This window comes from Lepisma saccharinum, chromosome 21, assembly GCF_977018435.1.
Source record: "Lepisma saccharinum chromosome 21, izLepSacc3.1, whole genome shotgun sequence".
NCBI classification, from domain to species: Eukaryota; Metazoa; Arthropoda; class Insecta; order Zygentoma; family Lepismatidae; genus Lepisma; species Lepisma saccharinum.
Genome location: NC_139249.1, coordinates 6,842,428 through 6,867,674, shown reverse-complemented (window position 1 = coordinate 6,867,674; position 25,247 = coordinate 6,842,428). Strand labels below are relative to the sequence as shown.

General features: G+C 36.6%; 1 protein-coding gene across 5 annotated transcripts in view; it reads left to right on the top strand.

The window, feature by feature from the left end:
• The window catches only part of Vmat (Vesicular monoamine transporter), a 253,365-nt gene that overhangs the window by 212,783 nt on the left and 15,335 nt on the right, over positions 1–25,247 (top strand). For 4 of the 5 annotated variants that reach the window (XM_083143239.1, XM_083143236.1, XM_083143237.1 and 1 more), the window contains 6 exons: positions 1,435–1,493; positions 4,119–4,202; positions 12,120–12,302; positions 19,236–19,337; positions 20,510–20,684; positions 23,985–24,062. In XM_083143239.1, the coding sequence (XP_082999365.1) occupies positions 1,435–1,493; positions 4,119–4,202; positions 12,120–12,302; positions 19,236–19,337; positions 20,510–20,684; positions 23,985–24,062 (681 nt within the window). The remainder of the gene's footprint in view (positions 1–1,434; positions 1,494–4,118; positions 4,203–12,119; positions 12,303–19,235; positions 19,338–20,509; positions 20,685–23,984; positions 24,063–25,247) is intronic. The other variant, XM_083143240.1, reaches the window with a different exon arrangement.

Genomic DNA, 25,247 nt, shown 5'->3' with positions numbered 1-25,247 from the left:
TGTTTGGTTTGAGAATTATTAAAACTTTTTAACTCGCAGTTATTCACATAAAGTACTACAGTCAGTTTTTTACAAAACCTCTATTTTTATTTTTCGAAAATAGATTTATGGATATACGTATTATGAAAGTTTACACTATTTGGATTTGGAGCATTTCTGAAAAATCCTGAAGTTGACAGGTGCCACCGTTCCCGAGATTAATCAAATAAAAAAAATCCAGTATGTCGGATCATCAGCACGCAGATGGCGATTGGCTACTCGACTGAACATATCTTAAGTTGTATAACAATTAATTCTATCAAGTAAGTTATCTTACTTTTATCGAAAAGTCAATGTTTCCGGACTTGACCGCCGGACTGTGATAAAAGCACACTTTTTTGGTGCTCTCCTCCATTTTGAGACTCATTTTCTGGCGCATCTTTCATTAAAATATATTAAAACTTATATCGTTTTAAAGTTTATAAATTACGATACAACTTTTATTCGAAATAATTTCTTGTCACTTAATTTGTTAAAAAATCACTTTTTAATTATTTTTTTAATTGCGGCCAAACCACCAACATTATCGAAAAATTAACCGGAATCTTTTTTCCTAGCCCATCTAATGAGGATTAAGACTAAAAAAGATTTCCTGTATACGACCATTGGTTACGGAGATACAGGTCAACAACTGGGTCTCTGCGAAATTGATGTTTGGGGGGCGCTGGGTGGGAAGCACGTGAGAAGGGGCGGGGACTTTTGGAATTTTGCACGACTAGTAGTGTTCTAACAACTGACAAAAATTCAGCTTTTAAGGAATTATTCCCGACATTGACCTTTTTTTGTCCTTCATTGACTGGGCTACAGGCAGTGGCGACGATTAGGAGGGGCAAGAGGGTGGTAGTTGCTCCCCCTCTTTTTGCAAATGTTTGTCCCCGCACCAGCCTTGTCTACCAAGAAAAAAAAACTGTTCTTGCCCCTCCCCCCCAGTTGTACCGACAGTGCTCTCGGACACTACTTACATTCTCTATTTCACTTAATGTATTTTGCAATGGCTGTAACTCCATAAACATGCATGATTTTCTTTTATCATTATACAGAGATTAATTATATACATTGTTTTATTCAGGTATTGGGGAAAAGTTGACGGTGTATGTAAGCTAATCAGTAGAGATTTTGGTATTTTTTGTTAAAATATTTATATTAAATATAATACATTTATAGGACTACCGTTCATAGATATGAGCTTGTGGGAAATTTTTGTGTTCCACGTTGAAATTAAAACGCAAACTAAAGAAGAGGCATTTGCGAGCAACAAAATTTAACGGTTGTAGAGTACGACACATAACTGAATTCTTCTAGAGCAAATACAAAATGTAAAGTTGTAGATCTGGTTCATTATAAGAACTATATTATATCCATGTGATTTCAAGCTGAAATTTCTTTTCTTTCCAGAATTGGCTACAGCATACCGATGTTCACAGGTTTCATCATTATGTTCTTGTCGACAATCAGTAAGTATGCTTACCGTATTGCTCACTAACTATCACTATACACACACCATCACGCGCACCAACACACACACACACCATCACACCTACAACAAAGAAAGGCAGAGAAACGAACTGAGACCTCAAAATACTATTTTTATGTTTATAAATTTACCTTAAATGAAATTTTTAAGAGAAATGCAATTTATATACAACATAATTTTGATTTCTGAAAGTAGAAGTAATTGAAATTCTGTTAAATTGTTTTATTAATTCAAAGAAATAAACATTCATTGTAGTTGATGACCCGAAAATACTGAAATTTGTTTTTAAAAATTATTTTGTAATGGATTTCTCATTACATCGGTTCCCGTTTTGATCAGATCTTCAATTCAAATCCTACACTTTAATAATGTAATATAGGCAAGATTTCCCATTCAACAGCAACCACCTATACACTATCCCGGGAATCTCTGGATCAATGCAGCGCATAACGGTAGAGAAGGGGAGAAAGCGAGTGGTTGGAGTAAAAGCAATACACGCTGATGCAAACAGCTGGTAACTACAGTGTCTCATCCAGAGAGTGAAGGACTTCCTAGCCCAGATTAGTGTTAATCTGACGGCGTCGTTCTAAAGATTTTACTGATTTCCAACAGAAAAATAACATTTACTACATTATACGAGTATGTACAGTCATGCACACTTCTGGGTTGTAACAGTCTCATTGGAAGTTTTCGTGACTGTATGTACTGTTTGCTTTATAGAATCATTCCTCTTGTGGTTTAGATTGTTAAAGCATTTAAACACATTTTTGATGTGATGTTTCGGGAGACCACATGCTCCCTCAATCAGACGTTAAGTTGTAATATAACCAATTGAGCGGCTCGGGAGTAAACGTTGATAACCCACAACCGAGAGAAACGCAAGTGGAAGTTCGTCCATTAGATTGTGGTTTATTATTGGGTACCCAGATGCCCCCGATACTATTTATAATCACCAGTGTTTGGATATTACTATAGTTACCTGTATCGCAATTACTTTTAAGCGTGAGTAGCTCAAAGGCTTACTTTTTGCAACACAGGTAACGTTACTTTTACAGTGACATTTTACGGCACTTAAATTGTTACTCAAGTGATCATTAACTGTAATAATATGAAAATATGAAGACTTATATTTAGGGACGGGACAGTCCCGTTTCAGAAGCGTGTCTCGGTCCATATTATTAAGAAGCCACTATTTGTCCCGTTTTATAAAGGTGTAGGAGTTATCTTGAAAACCAAGTCTAAATTTGATAGACATTTCATGCCAGAAAAAAGGATGTATTGTTTTTGTATATACAAAACAATATGCGTTCCGTTATTTGAAGAGCAGTGAATATGCACGCAGTTTCTTTACGGAATTGCAACAAGAATTTAAATTTCCTGCGTCTTGAGACAAACTCAAGACAAATCTAAGAGTTGTGCGTCTGATATGTGGGGTAAGGGTTCCGAGAGTTATATGAACGGTTGGTGAAGAATAAAACTGTTTTCAAGAAGATTGGTGCTTCTGATAAATACTTCTGGCATTCCTCAATCAGCGTAGGACTACTATCAAAGGTTAATCAGAAAGAACCAGAAACACTATTAAGTCACACAGAGATCATAATAATTAATACCTTTTGACAAGATATCATATTTCATTTATTGTTTATGATGTATCATTTATGTGATCCATAACAATACGATGTGATCCATAACAATACGTTAACAATAACTTTATAATTAGGAGGCCTTATCGATTTTCTCAGGAAAGGGGTATGTACCAGAGAGATAAATGACAGACATGAAAGCCTTCATATATTTATATTTTTACAATTTATGATCAATTATTGTGTATAATTTGTTCGTAAGAAAATTTCCAGCGGAAAGTAACTGTATAAGTAGCCTAGTGAAACGTCCTCCAGTTGGACACCAGTCGTTCCAAAGTTAGTCCGCTACTCCTTTAGTCGGGAACATGAGAATCTGCAAATCATCAGGGCTTGCTGGGTAGAAAAGAAACACAACACTGTTTTCAAAGTTAAAACGCAGTTTTATAATCGCGTATATTTCATAATCACTTACCAGTAAAACACTAGTACATTCAATACTAACGTCGGCAATTCACTTACATATAACGAAAGTCAAATGACATACATAATTAATTGTTTACTTTGAACTTATCGGCAAGAAGAAAACTCGAAAACCAAAATCTATACTTCAATTCACTCCGTTTCCAAATTCTTATTGATCCTTCACCTTCAATTGTTTTTCAAACTCAGTCTGTCGTCAGATGAGAAACATTCAGGTTAGTTCACTTCCTCGGCTGAGATTAGAAAGTGACGTCAACACGAACAGATTTTGACGTATTTATAAACATATATAAAAGTTCCAACTACAACTGTATCAGTCTAACTATAATTATCTGTGACAACTTGCACATTATTTGAAATAACAAACATTTTAAAAATCTTAACTTCTTATAAATATAAAATCTTAAACACTCAGGTTCGTTACACTAGTTATTTTTCAAATAACTGTAAGTTAAGTACTTTTTCAAAGGAGTAACTGTAAATCGGTTCCTTTTAAAAGTAACTTTCATGTCAATGCTCATGTAATGTTCTATTTCTTACAGTATTTGCATTTGGACGCAGCTACAGTGTTTTGTTCATCGCTAGAGCGTTGCAGGGGATCGGTTCGTCTTGTTCCAGTGTTTCAGGTAAATAAATGCACAAATGCATTGGTCTTTAATCAAGGTGGTATATTGAACCGATGTGACTTGATGACGTCACGCAAAGGAACAAATTTCCTACCTGTGTGTTTGCTTACGTTGAATTGTCTTGGAAAACCTCAATTGGAAAAAGAGCCGTTTTGTGCAAATTTATAAGTGTCTACAACCTTATGATCAAGAAAATAAAAATACTGTATATTTGAGATATTGTATAAAACAATCATCTCAAATTTCAACCGGGTTTACGTTGTCAGGTTATCTGCTTTAAAGAGTTTTTTTCGAGATACATCTGTCCCTGGTACTGGCGTAAACAAGCTTTATTTCATTCTGAAGGCATCTTGGGTGTAGCAGGTGTCCAGGCCTTGAACTTCAGAATGAAAAGATTTATCCAGCTTAAAGACGTTCAGAACTCATTTCCCACAGGATTACATTATTTGCAGTTTGCACGTAAAAAGGTGCACGTTTGACAGGGTTTCACGCACAAAAACATCTGTTCGTGTGTAGGTAAAGTTCACTGTGCCGTGAAGGCCCACAGGGGATGTGGAGATGGGCTCCACACATTCTCGATCTCGGTCATTTTTGGAGGTGATGTGATCAGTATCACTCACCGGCAGCCTTTAACCCTCCAGGTGTGCCTAGGTACCCATTTGTGCAGGGAGGATGTCGGAAAAATTCCGACCTAATATCACTCTCCCTGACAGTCAAGACGCCCTACCGACCTGACTCCATATACAGGATGTCTCAAAAGTAACTACCTATTTTGAAAAATATTAAATTACCAAAAACAGATTGAACACATGAAAAATATATTTATTTCAAAGTATATGCCACAAAGAATTAGTGCTCCGCATGGCGACCATCGATGTGTCTACAGAGCTCGAAACGATTGTTGGTTTCTCGTCTTTTCAAATGCGACAATTACGTCGATTCACCTTTCCACGCGTGTGGAAGGTCGCTTCATCCCTGAACAGAATTCTGTTGATTTAATCGGCACTTCTTCAACGTTCATCGTCAGTGATATGGTCTGAAATGGAAAATATTAAAAAAATCGACAAACCAATTAATTGTAAATACGCACACTTGTACTAAAGATACACATCTTTGTGACAGCATAGCATTTTTTAAAAATCTAATGTCGCAGAAATAGTGAGACACCCTGTATATTACATTCATAGATGGCATCACTACTTCCCTCTATTTTTATTCTATAATGTTTTAAGAATTTAATTTTAGTACCCTCCCATTCCAGAAAAGAGAGTGGATGTACGTGGACAATTCACCTACTATTACTTTTGCCATAGGCTGTGCGCGGGAATCGTAACTACATAACAAGGAGTCTGATGCGGGCCACATCCAACTATTAAGCCATTAAAACTAATTGCGTATCTCAATCACGTATCATACCCTTAGGTATGAGGGATCTTAATGGGAATGTAGCTCACTAATCATCATTCATCCTAGATGGTGGAGCAACTTGCTGCTCATAGTGAGCTCGGTGGTAAAGAGCAAAAGGTACTAAAGGAAATGGTACACTAAATAAACAACTAAAAATGGAAAATAGTTTACACTTGGATTTTAGAACCTTCGAACCTAAATCATACATGGTAGGGAAGGCTAATTGCCTGTCTAACGTGAATTCTGATGATGAAGTTGAGATGAAGTTACAGGACGAAGCCTGTACTGCAAGCTTGTTGGTCAGGCTTAAGCCCGCATCACACGGAACTGGATTTCCAGTAGGTATGCCCTAGTTGGCGCTGGACTGGCTACCAATTTGCTGTTTTCGCCTCACACGATACTTATCAGCGTACTTGTCGATAGACTTTTGTTCCCATACGAGGGAAGTTGTAATGGCGGCCGCGTGAGATGTAAACAATGCATCACTTCACATTTTTAAAAGCCGATAACTAATCAACCGAGAGGAATAACGTTTCGTATAAAACGTTATTAGGTACAAAACAATGGCGCTGCTAAAATACATACTTTACAACGTTTACTGTACACGTATCGAAGAATATTTTAGTTGTTTCAAATGTAACTCAACGCGCCTTTCATGCTGTATACGTTATATATTGCTGGAGTAACACTGGGATAAAAACGCTCCTTTGCACACGCACAGATTATCTTCACATGGCGAAACTTTGCTCTGATTACCAGTCAAGCCAGGCTACCTAGAAAGTTAGTTCAGCGCCAACTAGGGCATTCCTACTAGAAATCCAGTTCTGTGTGATAGGGGCTTAAGTTAGTAACACTGAGTTTCTTGCAGACCAAAACTGACGAGCGCTGTTCACTATTCCAATCCAATCCAAAAAAAAATAATCCTATTTCTCTCCTCTATTCCTTTACCAGTGGAGACTCCTCCACGCCGATTCGTCAAGATTCGATTTCCTATATCTTAGCAGAATTACAACCTGTTTACCTGCGAGCACAACTCCAGGAAGTCTCTTTACACTTGATTCTGCATATTTGACATGCCTAAGAAGAGCAACTGGCTGGTAGAATAAGTGAACGACCCTTGGTGAGATCGTAGCTCTGAAGCTTCTAGAAAATGTACAGACTTACGCTTTAAGATTGCTAGAAGCTTTAAACCCGGCGCTCCTAACCTATCAATTCGTAACCTACAATTCCCCTTAGTTCTAATAATGCATATGTTGTTACGAGGGCCAGGTTTATATCTCTTAATAATTCGTTTAAGTGACTGTTAGCAGCTGAATATGCCCAGCAGCAGGCCCCATAACAATTACCCGCTTTGCACACAAGTAGTAGCCTTACACGCAAAGGAATGTAAACCAGTCAGATCTGCCATATGGTAAACATGGAGTCCAGTCTTGAAAATTGCTGACCTATAGAATTAAACGCTCTTCTATAGTTTCATATCTGGCGTTTAAAGTGAGAGAAATCTCTTTAAGAGTTCAGCAAAGATAAAAATGCTGAATCTAAAAAAAGTGGTCGATTTCGAATCCAATCATCGTAGCCCAAAATAGTGGATAATCGCGTTAATGATTCTTTCACTGTGACAGATGTGGCAATAGGTCGTCACTCTTCCCTTTTAGCCATGAAATGAGGAAAAATTGACCACTTATTCTTCCATTTTCCATTTTATTTCTTCATCTTTCTAAAGCTCCTTTATTTCTCTCCTCTTTCCACTTTGCCTCCTCTGTGCTTATCTTTCTCTTCCTCTACCCTCCAAGATTATATATACAGGGTGCTGGTAGATATCATGAAAACACTCAGCTTCCCCGATGACGGAATGATAACTTCGTCGCCTTGTAATCAAGGGGTCCCAGGTTCGATACCCGGTGGAGGCACATGGTGGTTCAGATCCTACTTTAAACTGTAGGTCCAGTCCCGATTACCCTATGTGTATAAAGTGGACTTTAAACAACAAATCGCTCAATCAATATCATAAAAACAAGTAACGTTCCCTTTTAAACATTACCTCGAAAAGGCTTAGTTTTTGTGGTTAAAAATCTAACCTGTATGTATACAACTATTGCTCTGACGTAACTTCTAGGGATGCTTAGCAGGGTTGCCACTAGCGTCGCTTGGTAAGAGAGGTGATTTGAAAACAACTTGGGAAGCCCGTAGCCTTCGATCGGGGTTGGAATTTATGGTAGACGTTATTATTGAATATTGTGCTTTTTTTTCTTGAATGATAAACTATTTGGAGTGTGTAGTAAGGGATGATGTCAGTAGCAGTCAATTATTAACACTTCAACAGATGTTTTAGAATCTATATAAAAAATGTACTGTTTGTATGATATTTCTAAATTGTATATTTTGTATTAACTTAATCCCCCCCACACACACATATAATTTACCTTAATTTAATACTGTTTCTTTTGAAAATGGTTTTGGGTTTAAAAGTCCATTTTATAACCCCGTGAGCCCCCCTGGAGATCAATTCTAGCTACGGGCCTGCGTCTAGCTGCAATAATACCATAGCATTGGCGGTCACATCTAATACTCCAACGGCATTTCGGATCTTCTTTTTGTTACACATTTTCTGATCTGTCCACCTCCCTAAAAATAAATTCTGGGTACAGGCCTGTCTCTATCTATTGCTACCCCTGGCATAGCTCTTAGGATATTTTGGCTACAAAAGCCATCTCACCCGGCAAGATATGAATAATGTCGCAGAATTGTTTGTAGTTAAATGGTTTCGGACGGCCTAAAATTTTCGTGACACACACACAATTTAAGGAACATTCTTGTGGATTCAAAAACCATGTGAAATCCGCGCCACCCAAATGTCTCCTAGGTTCGAATTCTTGTTAAGTTATTCGTCAGTTCACCATCCATCGTCGCGATTTACCTGGAGGCTAAAAAGTGACGTAAAATAACAAAAGAATTGTCTCTGCTTCCGCTCGATAGCGCTCGCGGGTCACTCACTGCGTTCTGGTCTGATGACGACCCTTCGTCACACATCTGAACTCCGAGCAGTCGACAAGTTCAGTGATTGATTGCCGAAAAAACCTCCTTTTCTCCCCTGTGTTCAGCTGACGTTAATGATAAATGTTACGCCATCCAAGTACCTCCTCTTCGAAAGGGGAAACTGGTGGGAAACATTTAAAACCAAGGCTCCTTTATTAATTTTCTAAAGGCATGTTCTCCGAAAATTTCAGTGCATAAGAAATTAAATATTATTGAAATATCATTGTCAAACATTGATAAAACTTAAATAGTACAAATAATTGATTATTATGCAATAATAACTATTATAAAGTAATGAAAATGAATATTAATTTAATTCTATTATTATTCTTATTATAATCTTGGGAAGATTTTTCTACTCGATCCATCAGACGACCTAATATCCATCACAACTATTTTGCATTATATTTGTACATTTTGTATAATTAGTGTATTGAAATGCATAGTTATTTAATTTGCTATTTACTTTTACATCAAGAAGAACCTTTAAAGGTTAATGGGAAATTTTACTCATAAAGCAAATGTTTGGTCTTGCACATAAAACGAATTTTTGGAAACTTGAAAACTTTAATCTTTGGTTTAAATGGTAGAATATGAAAGCATAGCCTAACCTGGCTCCTATATTTTCTGATCATTTTTTTCGATTTAACACAGTTCTTACTTTCATTATTCTGTTCAAATACTAACTACGAACTTTTTATTTTATTAACAATAAAAACAGTCTGCTCCTTTGTAACTTTAAATTAACTGTGTGAATTTCCAAGCGGGGGCGGGGGGGGGGGGGGAGGAATGACGGATTTGTTCGATACCTCCTCCCGACGCCCATTTTATCAAAGTAAGATTCAACCATAGAAGAGGGTAAGATATTTGTGAACAAAATATCCCTCAGCAGTTTTATCTTTCAGCACCTTTGACAAATGCCCTTCACATCCCCAACTAACTAGCTCTCTAGCCTTCTTAAACCCGAAGCTTCATGGCTGCAGCAACACAGGCCTTCCATCTTTCCCTATTCTGAGCAAGATCTATATACTCTTTTCCATTTTTACAGATTTCCTTTAGGCCCATCTCAATGTTATCTCTCCACCTTCGTATTGGGCTTCCTACTGGTCTCTTACCATCAGGTTTCCCAACAAGAATCCTGTAAACTCCTCTTTCATCTCCCATTTGTGCCACATGGCCTGCCCACCTAAGTCTTTTTGATTTAATCATTCTAATAATATATGGACATGAATACAAATTATGTAGTTCTAAATTATGTAATCTCCACTCACCTGTCTCCTCATCCCTTTTAGGTCCAAATATTTTCCTAAGGATCTTATTTTCAAATACTCTCAATTTATGTTCCTCTTTCAATGTAAGGGACCAAGTTTCACACAGGCAAAATTACGGTTTTGTATATTTTAACTTTTAGTTTCTTGGATATTAAACGAGAAGACAAAAGTTTATGAAGAGAAAAGTAACATGCATTTCCTGAATTAAGTCTACTTTTTATTTCCTCTTTAATATCCCCCAGATAGCACGAAAGTTAACTGCAAGTGTACAGTAAATTCGATTTTATCTTGCAAGACTTGCCTGGCACTTCAAGTTGGACGCAAGTTAAATCTAAGTGTAGAAGAAACATGAGTTCGCCGTTTAAGTTCACATAATTTTGCTGCATGTGGGCACATGTTAATTTGATTTTTAATGGCTTGTCTCACTACGCGAGTCTTCTTTCTGATGACCAGAATATACATGTATTTATTATGATGTCTTTGGGTGTGGGACAAGGAGATGTCGGCACTGGGATCGGGAAAAATTTCACTTTTCGAAACGAATCTTGGGATATGATTTCCCACCTTTTCTGGGTACCAAACTATCGTGTTTTAAAGTGCTTAATGCTCAATGTTTTTTTTTTCTGCACTACCACTGTCTGAAATTCCTTGGAAATAGAAATTTTATTCCACTCACTTGTGGGTTGAAATAAAGTGCAATATTCTAGAATTTCACAGTACATGGCGAATTGTTCACATTAATGGAGAACTATTTTTAATTTTTATTTGTACTATTGTTGTAAAGTAAAGACAAAAATAGGTTTCCCCAAGATCGAATAAATATGTTAAAAACTTTTGGTCATGTACAATTGCCCATTAATCAAAGAAGAATGTATTTGTCGTATAGAATTGCTCATAAATGAAACAAGAATTAGTTTAATTAATTAGTTTGATCTGTGCATAAGAATTACAAAATATAGTTCTCATATGCTTTGTCTACATAGAATGAAGGAATGGAGTGTTATAGAATTTACTCTTAGACAAACACTTTTTGCATATATTAATATGTTACTCTTTTTATCAAGAAGTAGCTACTGTCCGTTTTACGTGTCATTTATGTTCATTTGGAAATAATTGTTAATATTGGTTAAAAAGGTGACTGCCAGGGATAATAGGGTCTGTGAGGTGGGATATTTGGATATCCACCTCATATCGTGCTGCAGGCAGTAGGTCCAAGGTCCAAATTAAGTGAAGGGCTAGTGGGAAAAAATGTGTAATAGAGAAAATTAGATGAATAGTTACACACACTCATTATAAACCTCGTTTTGTAATAAGTATATGTAACTATTAATTTAATTTTCTCTAATACAATCATTTTTCCCTACTAGTTCTTTACCTTATTCGGACCTACCAGCTCCCGCTGCCAGTTGTGTTAGTCACCCAGCAAGATAGTAGTAAACTTGCCGCAAGTTTCATGTTAACTTGCAGCAAGCCTTGATACTTATTGTACAAGTTAGCTGCAGGTTATAGTTAGAACTTGCTGCAATTTCAAATGTTGGTAATTAGTACCTTTGCTTTCAATTTGCTGCAAATGCTCCACAAATTTCCTGCAAGTTCACGAGACTTGCATTGCAAATTTAATGTGAATTTGAGGTAAGCCTACCTTGCTACTTTTAAAGGTTAATGGGAAATTTTATTCATAAAGCAAATGTTGTTTGATCTCTCACATAAAACGATTTTTTGGAAACATGAAAACTTTAATCTTTGGTTATAATGGTAGAATATGAAAACATAGCCTAACCTGGTTCCTGTATTTTCTGATCATTTTATTTGATTTAACACAGTTCTTACTTTTATTATTCTGTTCAAATACTAACTGAACTTGTTTCTTTTCTTAACAATAAAAATAGAATGCTTCTGGTCCTTTGTAACTTGAAATCAACTGTGTGAATTTCCAAGGTGGGGGGGGGGGAGGAACAACGGATTTGTTCGATACCCTCTCCCGGCACCCATGTTATCAAAGTAAGATTCAACCATAGAGGAGAGTATGATATTTGTGAACAAAATATCCGTCAGCAGTTTTATCTTTCAGCACCTTTGGCACATCCGCAGCTAGTTATATTCTTTATATTATTATTAATTTTTATAGGTGTAACTGAATTGCAGCAGTCAACTATGTGATGTCAGAAAATATTTTGTTTTTAAAAATTTTCTCCCCTCGCAGGAATGGGAATGCTTGCAGAGAGATATCCCGATGACAAGGAGAGAGGGAACGCAATGGGCATTGCACTTGGTGGTCTCGCTTTGGGGGTTCTAATTGGTCCACCGTTTGGTGGGTTCATGTACCAGTTTGTTGGCAAAACAGCTCCATTCCTTCTCTTGGCTGCTCTTGCCCTTGGTGATGGATGTAAGTATTATTTATGCATGAATAACCAGGTTTTTAAAAGATAAAGTCGTTTTTATGTGCTGTTATGTAGAGCTGATTCAATACCTCTTTGAACCAATACAATACTCGAACCTATTCCCACCATGCTTGAAAATTGTAATAATTAAAAATTGGTCAAAATCAAGGTAGATTCATTTAAATCACTTAAAAGGAAAAATTTATAGTATAATAATGTACATAAGAATTTTGTAGATATCAGAATAACTTTTGGTGAAAGTACATTTAATGAAATTATTTAATAGTGTTTATTAGGCTCTAAGAAAAGAAACAGTTTGGGGTGAAGCTCATACGAAAGGAAATGTAATATGTAAACTGTAAACACACTTAAATTTATCTTGATTTAAACTTCTGTAATTTTTATAGGGAAAAAATAGCAAACATTTTGTGTAGAATAATTATACAACTTACTAAGCATAACCATAAATAGTGTCGGTTGGACCTTTGGCATGCGAATGGGCGATTTTTTTTCAAATTTTCCTCCCCATTTGAAAAACCTCTTGGATATTTCAAAATATAAAAACTTACATACGCTTAGAATTCTTTCTAGAGCAGTGGTTTCCAACTTCAAAAGGTCCGAGGGCCAAAATTATATCCAGCAGTTGATTGGCGGGCCACATTTTTTTTTGGGTGGGGGGATTAAAAATTACAAAAGTTGTAAGTACTGAACTCAAAATGTAGTACTTTCGCATGACCTAAATTTCTAAAATGAGGCAATAAAAACAATGGAATCGCAAATTAAAATTGCATAATTACAATTTATTTCACAAAAACCCAATACTTATGGGTGAATTGAAAGAAATGAAGAACACACCATAAAAATAAGAATCCTTCATAGTAAATGTTCAATGTAAAAATTGAGGCCGATCTGCTTGTTTTATTAAAGGTGGAATGTCCACTTCAATTTCTGTATTTGAAAGTCTCAGAAGGTGAAGTAGTGAAGAATCTGCCAGTCGGCTTATGTAGTGGTTCTTGATGAACTTCATTGAAGAAAAAAAAAAAAAAACCTTTCACACGTATATGTGCTGCCGAACGTCGATGTCATTTTTTGCCCAAAACTACGAAGGTTTGTAAAGCGTTCCTTTGAAAGGCCCTTTTCTTGCCTAGTTTGAAGGAACATCGCCTTGCAAATCACACAATTAAAGTTGGAGAGAAGCTTCTGTTCTTCGATGTTAACGCCAAGAGGATTGCTAAATAGCTGGATGCTGCTTTTAAGTTCTTTAAATCTGGAAACTCATCCATTATTTCTTAAATATTTGCACTGAATTCAGAAAAGTCCAGTGTTTCTTCATCTTCTGTTAGCTGCCGACAGCTTGGAAAATGGATCAGGTTTTTCCTCTCCAAAGTAACGTTGAAAATTTTCAGTTTATTACGAAACCCATTTATGTTTCCCATTAAATCTGACACCAGCTGGTTTCTTCCCTGCAGTTTCAAGTTGAGTTCGTTCAGATGTCCTGTGATATATTTTAGAAATGCCAGTTGTTTAAGGAAGTCCATACTCGGAAACTGTTCCAGTTGTCTTGCGTCCGATGAGGCAAACTGTTCCAAGGAACGCATGGATTTCATATCGTATTGCAAAAAATCTCTGAATGCACTTTCCTGCGCTCAACCACCTCACATGGCTAAAAAGAAGTAAGTCGTCATATTCTGCCACCTTATCCTCCAAAAACTCTGTATATTTGTATAACTGATTTAAATACTTCATTTAGTTCCACTGATTTCCTACACAAAGCCATTTCCATTGTCGTTTGTAACGAGGTAGTCTTTTTCCCAACGTTCTTGAAAGGTTCTATTTTCATTTTCAATGTTACATTTTTTGGAGATATTGCTCATTTCGATATTTGCACAAACTTCAACAATCAGTCACAGTACAATCCGAGTTGGAACACTGGAAATCTCTTCGTGCCTAGTAAAACAGAACTCTATAGCGGCGCTCTGCAGTTTGTTTCTACAAGACAAAGAGTGAAGCCTTCGCGGAAGTGGACGAGTTCATTCCGCATAGCGAAGGGGTAGAATGCATGGCGTGAAAAGAAAGTTATGTCACTTTAGATTCTTCTGATGATCATTATTGACTGCAGAATCAATTCTACCTGTGATATAGTCTTTCTTCACAGAGCTTCCGTTCCTTCAGTAAAAATAGAACGTATTTTAACAAAAATACATAAAATTGATGTATTTTGCAAAGTGGCATTGAGGGCCGCAAAAAAGGCATCGCGGGCCACCAGTTGAAAACCCCTGTTCTAGAGCATTGACGTGAATTTTCGTGTAGTTTTCTTTCACTGTTGTCTAGATATTATCAATAGTTTCGTGATTACGTAAGTCTATTAAACTATTGATATTATTTTGGGGTTGTTACAAAAAGTGGTCATCTGTTCCAATACATGTTTTTAAACCATTAACGCCGAGACGTGAAATATGTCACATTTTTTTTTTTTTTTAAGTTTTGGAGCATACTGCGACTCAGGCAATGTTAAGAGGTACATGTCTTGAGTGCTACACAAAGAGCCTTAAGCATCCTATTAGTATTTAGTAAAGTTCAATATGATTCTGAATATATTTGGGGGGTAGTGGGTGCAACTTCCCCCGACAAAAATTTACATTAAAAATTATATTTTTTCTTCGAAAGTATCAGAAGCAAGTCCGCAATTCTTGCCACGAGAATGAAATATATATCCGGCAATATGCAGTTCCGTTTTAGACAATCACGTTCCGGCGTTGCCTATGTGGGGACCTGATGAAATTAAAATTTCGTAAAAATATAGTTCTATTTAATTTTCATCTTCTTCTTCTACTTGAGAAATGAAAATACCATGGGCGTATTGTCTAGTGTGTACGAAAGAAAACGAAGCATAAGTTATTAATTATTATAATTAAAATTTTGTAATTAAAAAATAAGATTATTAACTTTAGTCTTCTTCTTCTTCTTCTATTTGGTTAGTGCAAATTGGATTATTTCAACAATAGGCATGTAGCTGAGATTGTACTAAAAAAAAACAAGCTATAATTTGTAACTCCAGCATTCGTAGTTACGGAGATGTAAATCTTCATTTAAAACCTTGCGCAATTTTAAACACGCTGGGCATTTAAGGGTCTACCTTTAGTGTGCACTAGTGCCTTGCAATAACAAGTTGAAATTTTGACATACATTAGAGGAAAGTCTAATTATGTAGTGTATGCAACTTGGCTTGGATATCTCTTGTCCCTTTGTGCTACACCATTTCCAAAATCCACCATTTCCCAGTGATTTTTCAATTTCTTGCATATTCAACCACATATAATATGGATTGGGTGATATATATGGAGACAACATAATGTGTGCATACTGAGCTCACATCAGGGTTACTAGAAAAATTAATTCCACCTTCCTGGTTAGATTACAGTTGTAACAGCAAGCACAGAAAATATGCATTTTTTGACGCGTAAGGCTTTTTAAGGCATATTTTGGGGTATTATATTTGCTAACATAAACAGACTGAGGGTATTTTGATGCAATACATGTGTTCCTTTGTGAGAGGTTTGTTTGGTGTGTAAATAACACTAGGCTGTGATCAATAGTTCCAAAGTTATTGAGTCGTGAAGTTAGCTCTGAGACTCATTTCCCAGATTTGGGTCACATTTTCTGTTGCGCACCACCTTCTTCCACAGGCTATAACTCTACAACTATTTCTCGGAAGAACCTAATATTTGGAATACAAGCCTTCCAGACATGATTGAACCTTCATGCCAAATTTCATCCAAATCAAAGAACCATGACCTGGAAACTTTTCTGAAATTGGACGATTTGACATGGAATGACCCACTTGATTTCAGATTTAAGCACGTTCCTGAAATGTAGAACTTGATCAGGAAATTCGGAAGATAAATCATCTTCGTGCCTGTTACAGAGGGCAATAGCTGCATCTGAAGTTGTAGGAAGGAAGGAAGAACTGCTAATATTATCCATACCCTTCTTCAGCATTAAATGCCCCATACTTTGCTCCATGGCAGTTTCAGGTGCTTTATCATTAATATATTAAAATCGGGTCACGAGTCAGTAATAAATGGATAAAAATTTCCAAGCACTTTTTGCGTAAATGTTTCACATGAGAAATGAGAATTATTTTGACTTTTTCGGGGCCCCTTAGGCTTAGAGCTCCAGCCCGACTCTGATTTGCCGTATTCATTCAAATTATGTTAAACTAGAATAGGTATAAAGCCAAATAAAAAAGGTTTTAATTTTATTGCCCACAAAAATTAGCCTTTTCTATCTTTCTCAGTTCCATTTATTACGTTTTTCGTATCAACCTCATAGGGCGCCAATGGTTATACAACCTCAGCAGAAATTCAAATATTTCCATGCGTAGTGAAATATAATGGCTAGGGACACAAATTTATGGTAAATAAAAACTGAGGAGAGCGGTAAATAAAATGTTAGATCAGCGGTATATACCAGCGGTGGAAAAAAAAAAATTGGCACACACTTTTTCATCATGAGAGGAAACAACATACAAAAGAGCTATAAATTGATAAAATATTTCTTCATTTTTATATACTTTACACATACACAAGTACTTAGCTGTCCAACCAAAAAGAAAACATCAAGAAAAAATCACATCATTTCTAAAATGCATATTCGGGGGAAGAAAGCAATGCAGCTTGACAGGGAGCGAAGTTTTCGAACTGAGATTATGTGCATGGGAAATCCCAATTTGCAGCGTCTTCCTGATGTGATCGAAGATAAAACGTTCTTCAACTGCAAGTGCTAGGAAACTTTAAGCAAACGTTTCGTTACAAATCGACAGTTTGCACGCACAACCTCGATTGCCGGTTTTTGCGTGTTTTCTACTTAATTTGATGATATTTCATGGTTATTTCGCCAAAAAGCACACATTTCGCATTACATCGCGAATAAAACTCATACATATTTCATCACTGGGGGTGTAGTTACGTGCAGAATGTTCAAAATTGCATCTTTTTTTCACATTTCGCGATTTCGCGCATCGCGAAAATTCAATGTCCCTAATAATGGCGTTGGCAACACTGGCAGTAGTGCTCGCATCTACCTTCAAGAACTACATAGTCTCACGGGTCTTCTTAAGACCCGGGTAATAGAAAAACCTGGCAGGCATCGATGCCTGTGCACAACTGTAACATGAAGCTAGCTTGCGCGATGTCGAACACCTGGGCTTGACGTGCGTGTTGCATTTCATTGTAGGTGCGCCTCCTCACAGACTGTTTTTTTCCAGGTCTTGTGCAGGTCTCGGATTACAAGCCGCCACTGACTTCATTCTTTGTAAACGTCGTCCTAGTTGGTAAAATGTACTCTTCGTTGGTGTAAGGTTCTATTTTTACTAGGCAGTACAGCACAACTGACGTGACTCCCACAGTATGATTAGACTGTGTACTGATTATATCCATCCTATTTGATTACAACGCCACCTCTCGGAAATGTTCTGTTTTGTAAATAAAGAGCAAACCTCGGACCACGCAAGGAGTAAAGCACTCTGTGTTTACAAAATGCAATGAATGACTGCTTGTAACCACATATTCGCACACATTATTAGCATTTTACCAGCTAGGGTGACTTTTACAAACAATGAAGTCGGTGGCGGCTTGTAATGACATATTTGCGATTATCTCGAAAACTGCTCATTTGCAGACCCATGCTTACTGAGACTTTTTTGCTTGTATTATTGCGAACTTTCACCTGTGTCCACTTGCGCTATTACTTATGAGACACCCTGTATAGTACATCCAGAATGTTTTATTTTCACTGGAAGGAAAATTAATGAAATTAATATAGTTTCATTAACACACTCAACCAAACATTTCCATAGTAAGTTCATATACAGTATCATAAACAAAATGTATATTTACATATAATTATTTTATTTGCTTTAATCAAACTGTTCAAATATTTTACATACATGCAATTTTAAGTGTGTTTTAAAAAATCTAAAAAAATTGGTTAAAATTTTAAAAATTTAAAAAATATTTTTTTAAATAAAAATCATGATTTATATCAATCCTGTTCAAAATATTGATTAATATTGGTGTAAGTATTCCACTTTAATTGCTTTAAAATATTCAAGAATTCCATCAGAATATTATTTTGTTATCACAAAATTCAGATTTTCACGCAAAAATTGCTCGAAATATAAAGAAACTTCGAACTTTGCATAACTTCCAGGATAATTCGACTCTGCAAACGAGTCATGTGACATTTTTGCAGGAGCTGTGAACGGCCAAAATGCTGGAAAAGAATCGGCTGGTATCAGTAAATAAATTTCAACTGTTCCTTCCCAAACGGATATTTCGGTATCAGCTCAGCCCTACTGTTAAGTTTTTATACACTAAGCTTCATCTCATTCATATTGAAAATTAGCAGTTCAATGTTAGATGGAAGCAGAGGCACCAACTTAAAATATATTTGGGGGGTGCAAGGTTGACATATGCGAGTTGGGTAGGGGTAGAAAGTGCCGTGCTATCAGATCCAAGGTACCATCGAATACCATGTAATCCAAGGCACACACAGATTTTCAACATCCACCTCCCTCCCCTCCAAAAAAAGGGGGTGCACCTTACATTCAAAAAATGTTATTTAACTATTACACTTTCAGATTTGCGAGTAGAAAATGTCTTCATTTTTTGTACCTTTGCTTTCTTTGCATTTTTACATGGCTTTGCATTTATAGCTCAGAGTCTTTGTTTTGAGTACACTTTATGCACAGATAGGCTAATCGGGACTAGATATAAGGTTTAAAGGGATCCAAACCACTCTTCCTCCACCAGGTATAGAAGCCAGGACTCTTGATTACAAGGTGACATTACCACCATGAAATCCAAGAGGCCCTATAGCTGAAATAGTATAATTCATTACCATTTCTGTAAATTCCAGTTATTTATTTTTGTTTGCAGTGTTGCAGTTACTTGTTCTGCAGCCAGGAATAGTGAAAAAAGACCAGGAGCCATCTTCAATTCTTACTTTGATAAAGGACCCGTACATAATTGTTGCAGCAGGTAAGTTGTCATGTGACATAGTTTAAATGTTAACTTTAAAGATGCAGATATTCTCATCTTCTGTCCGCAGTGTGGGACTGCTAAAAATAAACAAGTTGAAACCATTAAAATGCCCAGGCTTTAACCCAAATAACTTTTTGAGTTTAAAATAAAACTATTAATAACAATAATCCTGCAATATATTAAATCATTCTTGGTGTGATGTGCAAGTAAACCATGATATTGATGATTTGTAGCAATAAAAATATAATTTTAAAAAATTGTTAATGTATAGATTTAATAGTAGGCCCATGGATTCTACTTTCAGCCTGGGCAATTTTTACAACTTCTGCCAAGGGTTACTCACAGAATTTTATAAGGGAACATCAAAATAAAATTAAAAAAAGTGTGATGTTGGACATACCTATACTACAAATCGGGTGGTCTGGTTTACAGTTTAGAGAAATAAAAGAACCAGGTTATTAATCCAATCGATACACAGAAGTATTTCTATCTTGGGTTAACATGTTGTCTGCCATATCGGTCATAATAACCGAAACGGCGCATCCAATCATGCCATGTTGGTCATTTTGACTTAAACATGTGGCTTGACTTTGGTCAGGAGTATAACAATGAAGCCCATAAAGCATGACCGCCAAGGTGTAGGGAGTGAGTGCACATGAGTGTTTTGGCTGATCTATCTTTTACAGGAAAAGAGCTAAATTTGCAAAATAAAGTCCAGAAGGCTCAGGAGGTAAAATTGATGAAATCGCCCTGGCTGAGAAAGTGTTAATGGTGGCAATGAGGGCGAATAACGAACCAAGCAAAGTGGTGATATAGTTCACAATACTGACCACTCTGTCGCAGCCTTATTCTTACAAGCTACAATAGATTTGATTAATTTTACTTCACTTTTCTGCCACCGCAAGGATGAGTATGAGTCATATGATGAAATTGATGAAGGGACACTTGCAAAGAACACCAGTGTCCAGGCCAGAATTCAAACCTGGCACTCCTGGCATCGTAGCATGCTGTGATAAGCACTCTGCCATGAAGATTGACTTACACACTACAAAAATAACTTACATAATCTATTGTGGAAGAAAATATTGTAAAAAAATATGTATGTGCTCTTTAAGAGTAAACCCATATAAACGCACAACTTCTTAAGAAACACCATTTTATTTTTCCAGGAGCAATTACCTTTGCAAACATGGGCATAGCAATGCTGGAGCCATCCCTTCCCCTCTGGATGATGGAAAGAATGAGGCCGGAGAGCTGGGAGCTGGGTGTGGCATTTTTACCGGCCAGCATATCTTACCTCATCGGAACAAATCTTTTTGGACCCTTAGGACACAAGATGGGCAGGTAGGGCATTGCAGATCTTTATTGCCAGGACACAGAGAGATTATAAATCATCTTTTATTTTGGGGTCTTTGAGGTTACAAACAGGAAACATTGCTATTATTTTTACATTTTGAGGCTTTTTTGGGCCATTTAGGGGAGCCACGATGGCCTAGTCGGTAGGGCATCTGACTACTATGTGGGAGACCCAGGGTCGATTCCCTGGATGGGTAATCTAGTCAGAATGTTTCCAGCCTTTTCCCTACATAAAGTGGCTCTGAGGCTCACCCAGGCTCATATAGATGGGTAGCTGGTGGCAACCCTGGGAGGTAAAGGTGGCCAGAGCATAGTGCTGATCACATCACCTCCAAAATGGCCAAGATTGAGAATGTGTGGGGCCCTAACCCTACATCCCCAAATGTGCCTTCATGGCACTGTGCTATATGCATGGATTGGCCATTTTATTTACTATTCTGGCATGTTTTGTTGCATTTTTATGTTTTCGTACTGTATTATTGTCCTTGATAGTGGTTTCATGCATTGCATTTTAGTTGTATATTCTTCTCATTGGATTTAGATATTAAAAGTAACATGCACCTATATAATCTTTCCAACAACTATGAACAAGAGAAATCCTCAAATTTCAAGAACTACAAGGAAATCACAAAAGTTATTGGTTCTGCAACCATCATCACAGTAAAACTTATACCATAGAAAAGCCCCATGTACTACTGATAACATCTACATATTTTGATTGATTTAGTTTATTTTACTTCACGTTATGTACCTCTTGGCTAATTTGTGAAGATGGGGATGAGTGATGAAATTGATGAATGGACATTCACAAACAACCAAGCCAGAGTGGGATTCGAACCTGGGACCCTTGGCGTTGCAGAGTGATGTGCTACCACTCGGCCACAGGGTCTGGCATCTACATATTTGATTGAAGATTGTAACATACTAATGGTATGAATAATGTTTTAAAGAAAATTGACTGAACTGTTCAGCTGAACAGAACATAAAGAATGCAATTTTCATTTGTTTATTGGTGCGAGAGTCTACCAGATAACCTTTTAACATAAAAGCCCGAGTATACTCGGGTTTTAAATTTCCACGAAAATATAATATCCCGAGTATATTCGGGGTAACTTCTTTTTATCCGTACACATTTTAAAAGGACGATTATACTCGTTTTTCTATGTTTCTGCATGTTTCGGCTAGATAGTGCTGTTGAAGTAGTTGTTTACTTGTCTTTCTGGTAGATGTCACTAATAGTGCTGTTGAAGTTGTTGTTTTTTTGTCTTTCCGGTAGATGTCACTAATCTCCTTCTTTTGACGTTTATTTTCGTCTACGGCATAGGGGTGGGAAAGTCAGTTCGGGTGCCTTTGTTTTCTTCAGTGTTTCTTGGCGGTATTCTTCTTCTTTTGTGAAAATGGAGAGTGATGAAGAGTTGATATTGAGTTTAGTGGTTCAGATAGCTCCGAAGAAAGTCATGAAGAAAGTTCAGAAGAAAGTGATGTGTCAGATTCATCGGAAACTGACTTTGAAAGTGCCAGACAGTGGTGTGAAATTGATACTTCTGGACAACTCCCAACTGCCCAACCATGCTTTACTTTCACAGGTAAACCCGAAGTGAATTTCGAGCCACATATTGAGGATGTTATCCACTACTTTCATCAGTTTATTGATGATGATTTTGTAGGAATTTTGGTGACAATTGTTACAGAGTATTGTAAAGAAACCTACCTATCAAATGTACTGGACTAAGAATCCAATTTTAGCTACACTAATTTTTCGAGAGATTTTTTTCATAGATTTGTGAATTTGAAGAGAAATCTGCATTTCTCTGATAATAGTACATATGACGCCGAGAGTCATCCTCAACCAAAACTGAATAAAATATGGCCAATTTTGGATTACTTATCTACCAAATTTAAATCTGCTTGTACTCCAGAACGAGATGTGACAACTGATGAAAGTCTGATGTTATACAAAGGACGGTTGGGATGGGTCCAATATATACCTATGAAACGAGCCAGATTTGGCATCAAGTCATTCATGCTGTGTGAATCGGCAACTGGATATGTCTGGTCCCTAATAATATACACAGGTGCTGGCACTAAATTGTATGAGGACTATAAAGATTTGCCCATGTCATCACAAGTTGTCATGACACTCATGAAACCCCTGCTGAATATGAGATACTGCTTAACTGTAGACAACTACTACAGTTCTCCCCAGCTTGCCAACATTTTTATATCTAATAGAACAGATGTGTATGGCACTGTGCGTCCCACAAGAAAGAATATGCCTCCATTGTTTCAAAGGCTAAAACTGAAGAAAGGAGAGACTGTAGCTTTCCAATGAGGTAAACTTCTTGCACTCTCGATGTTATTCAGTTTCCACAGTGCAGAAATGGAAACACACAGACAAAGGAACAAAGATGTTGTGAAGGCTGTGGTCGTGTTTGCATATAATGATACAACGGGAGGTGTAAAAAATATCATAAGAAAATATTTTTCCAGCTTTTAGAACTAGCTGTGTGGAATGCCTTCGTACTCTACAGAAAACATGAAGGACGGAAGAGTGCCCTTGACTTTAGTGTCGCTGTCATTGAGAAAGTGGTTGCTCATCATCAAAGAGAAGAATTTTCGCCGAAAGCAGCTGGTCACCCCTCAGCAATGGCAACACCAATGCGACTTGTTGGTCGCCATTTTCCTTCAGTGATTCCTCCAACTGAGAAGAAGCAAAATCCTACAAGAATGTGCAGAATGTGCAGCAGTGTGCGTGATGCTAGAAGAGAATCCAGATACATGTGTGAGGAATTCATTGTAGCTTTGTGCATTGATCCATGTTTCAGGGCTTATCACACAGCCAGTAACATATAAACAATGTAATTCACGTTTACTGGTTACACTTATACATGTTTTAGGACTAATGACAAAGTCCTTATAATATAAACAATTGTTTTCAAGTTCACTAATTAGTGTTTAAGTTCTATTTTGTGTTTATTTGGTTATTAAAATAACTTACCTTGATTTTTTAAGAAGTTCTATTGGTAATATTTTACTCATTGATAGCACGAGTATACTCGGGATTTTATTTTAGGGGCTTTTCAGATGCATGTATCTCATTGTTGAGTTGTCAACAATCAACATTATTATCACCATTTATAATGTTCTTAACTGATTATTTCAACGGAGTAATAAAAAAATTACATTAAAATCGAAACATTTTTTTAAAAAAAATCTGTATGTTAAGAGGTTGCTTTCCTCCACAGAATAACATGTACAAATTATTATGTTTTAATTTTTTTTTTTTAGTTATTATCTTTGGTGCAAAATTCTACTGACAAGAAGCTGCAATGGCAAAAGGAAACAAGAAACTAGGGAAAATATCAGGTCAGGCTCATTTCTATGTTTTTAAAGGTGGCGGGGTTCATGTCCTTAGAAATTTATGCTTTTGTACTTTATTGCATAAATTGGGCCCGGTGCTACGAGAAGTTCAAGGAAGATGTCATCATACATTGTGAGGGACAATAGAGAGTACAACAATTCAGTTTTCTAACCGAAACTTACCAGAAACCATATTTAGGGCCTAATCCAGAAAGTATGAATTTACAGCAAAGTTTTTTTCCTGAAACGACAAGTGAAACCTACCAATCAGTGGATTTGCTTTGCACTACATTACTTACTTCCAGCAGAGCTTCCTCTACACCATTATTTTATATTGCAACAAATCTAGTTGTCCAGCCATCTAATCTAGTTCGATTTCATTTCTATACATTGGTTCTAACAATTCAGCTAAGATGTTTCTCTCTTTTAGCAAATTCGCAATATGAGCAATCACACTTGTTTGCCTTGTTACTTGTGGGAATGTTGACTCAGGAACATCTATCGCACGGATAATATCTCTTGAAGTACAATTTCCATAGCATCAAAGATATCGTACTCTCCCGATATATCAGCAGCTCTGTAGCTAGATATTTTGGCATCCTAGGCAGGATTGTGGTCCCCCTGTGCACTACCAAGCACAGGCATTTTATGCACAATTCATAGTTTGCATTCCTCATTAAAAAACAAAGTTTAGTATCTTTAATATTTCAATTATGTCCCAGTGCCTGAAGAACAACTTTAAAAACTTACCATTACTACTATCTTTGGAAACAAAGATTTTACTAGAAGTAAAATATGAACATGGAGGATGATCTAGTATTTTCCATCTTCAGCAAAAAGGGTCAACCTAGATACAGGCAGGAATGTGACACTTTGAAATTAGACTAACACTTCTACCCTATATAAGCTTTTAGATGCATTTCAGTTGAGAAACTTATGTTTTAACATGAGCAGGGTACAATTAATTCAAATAACCTGGTTTCCAAGCTGAATTTTCAGTATTCACCCATAAGGAAAGCTCGCATACTACACCTGATGTCTTTTATATGACGATATGCTCATTACCATTACACCTAGAATCTTGGAACCACCGGCAATAGAAAGATAAATGTTCATAGAATGTCACCGATACCGCAGAAAGTTATATGAATAATTTACTTTTCATAGTATAGACATTGTGTAATAAAATAT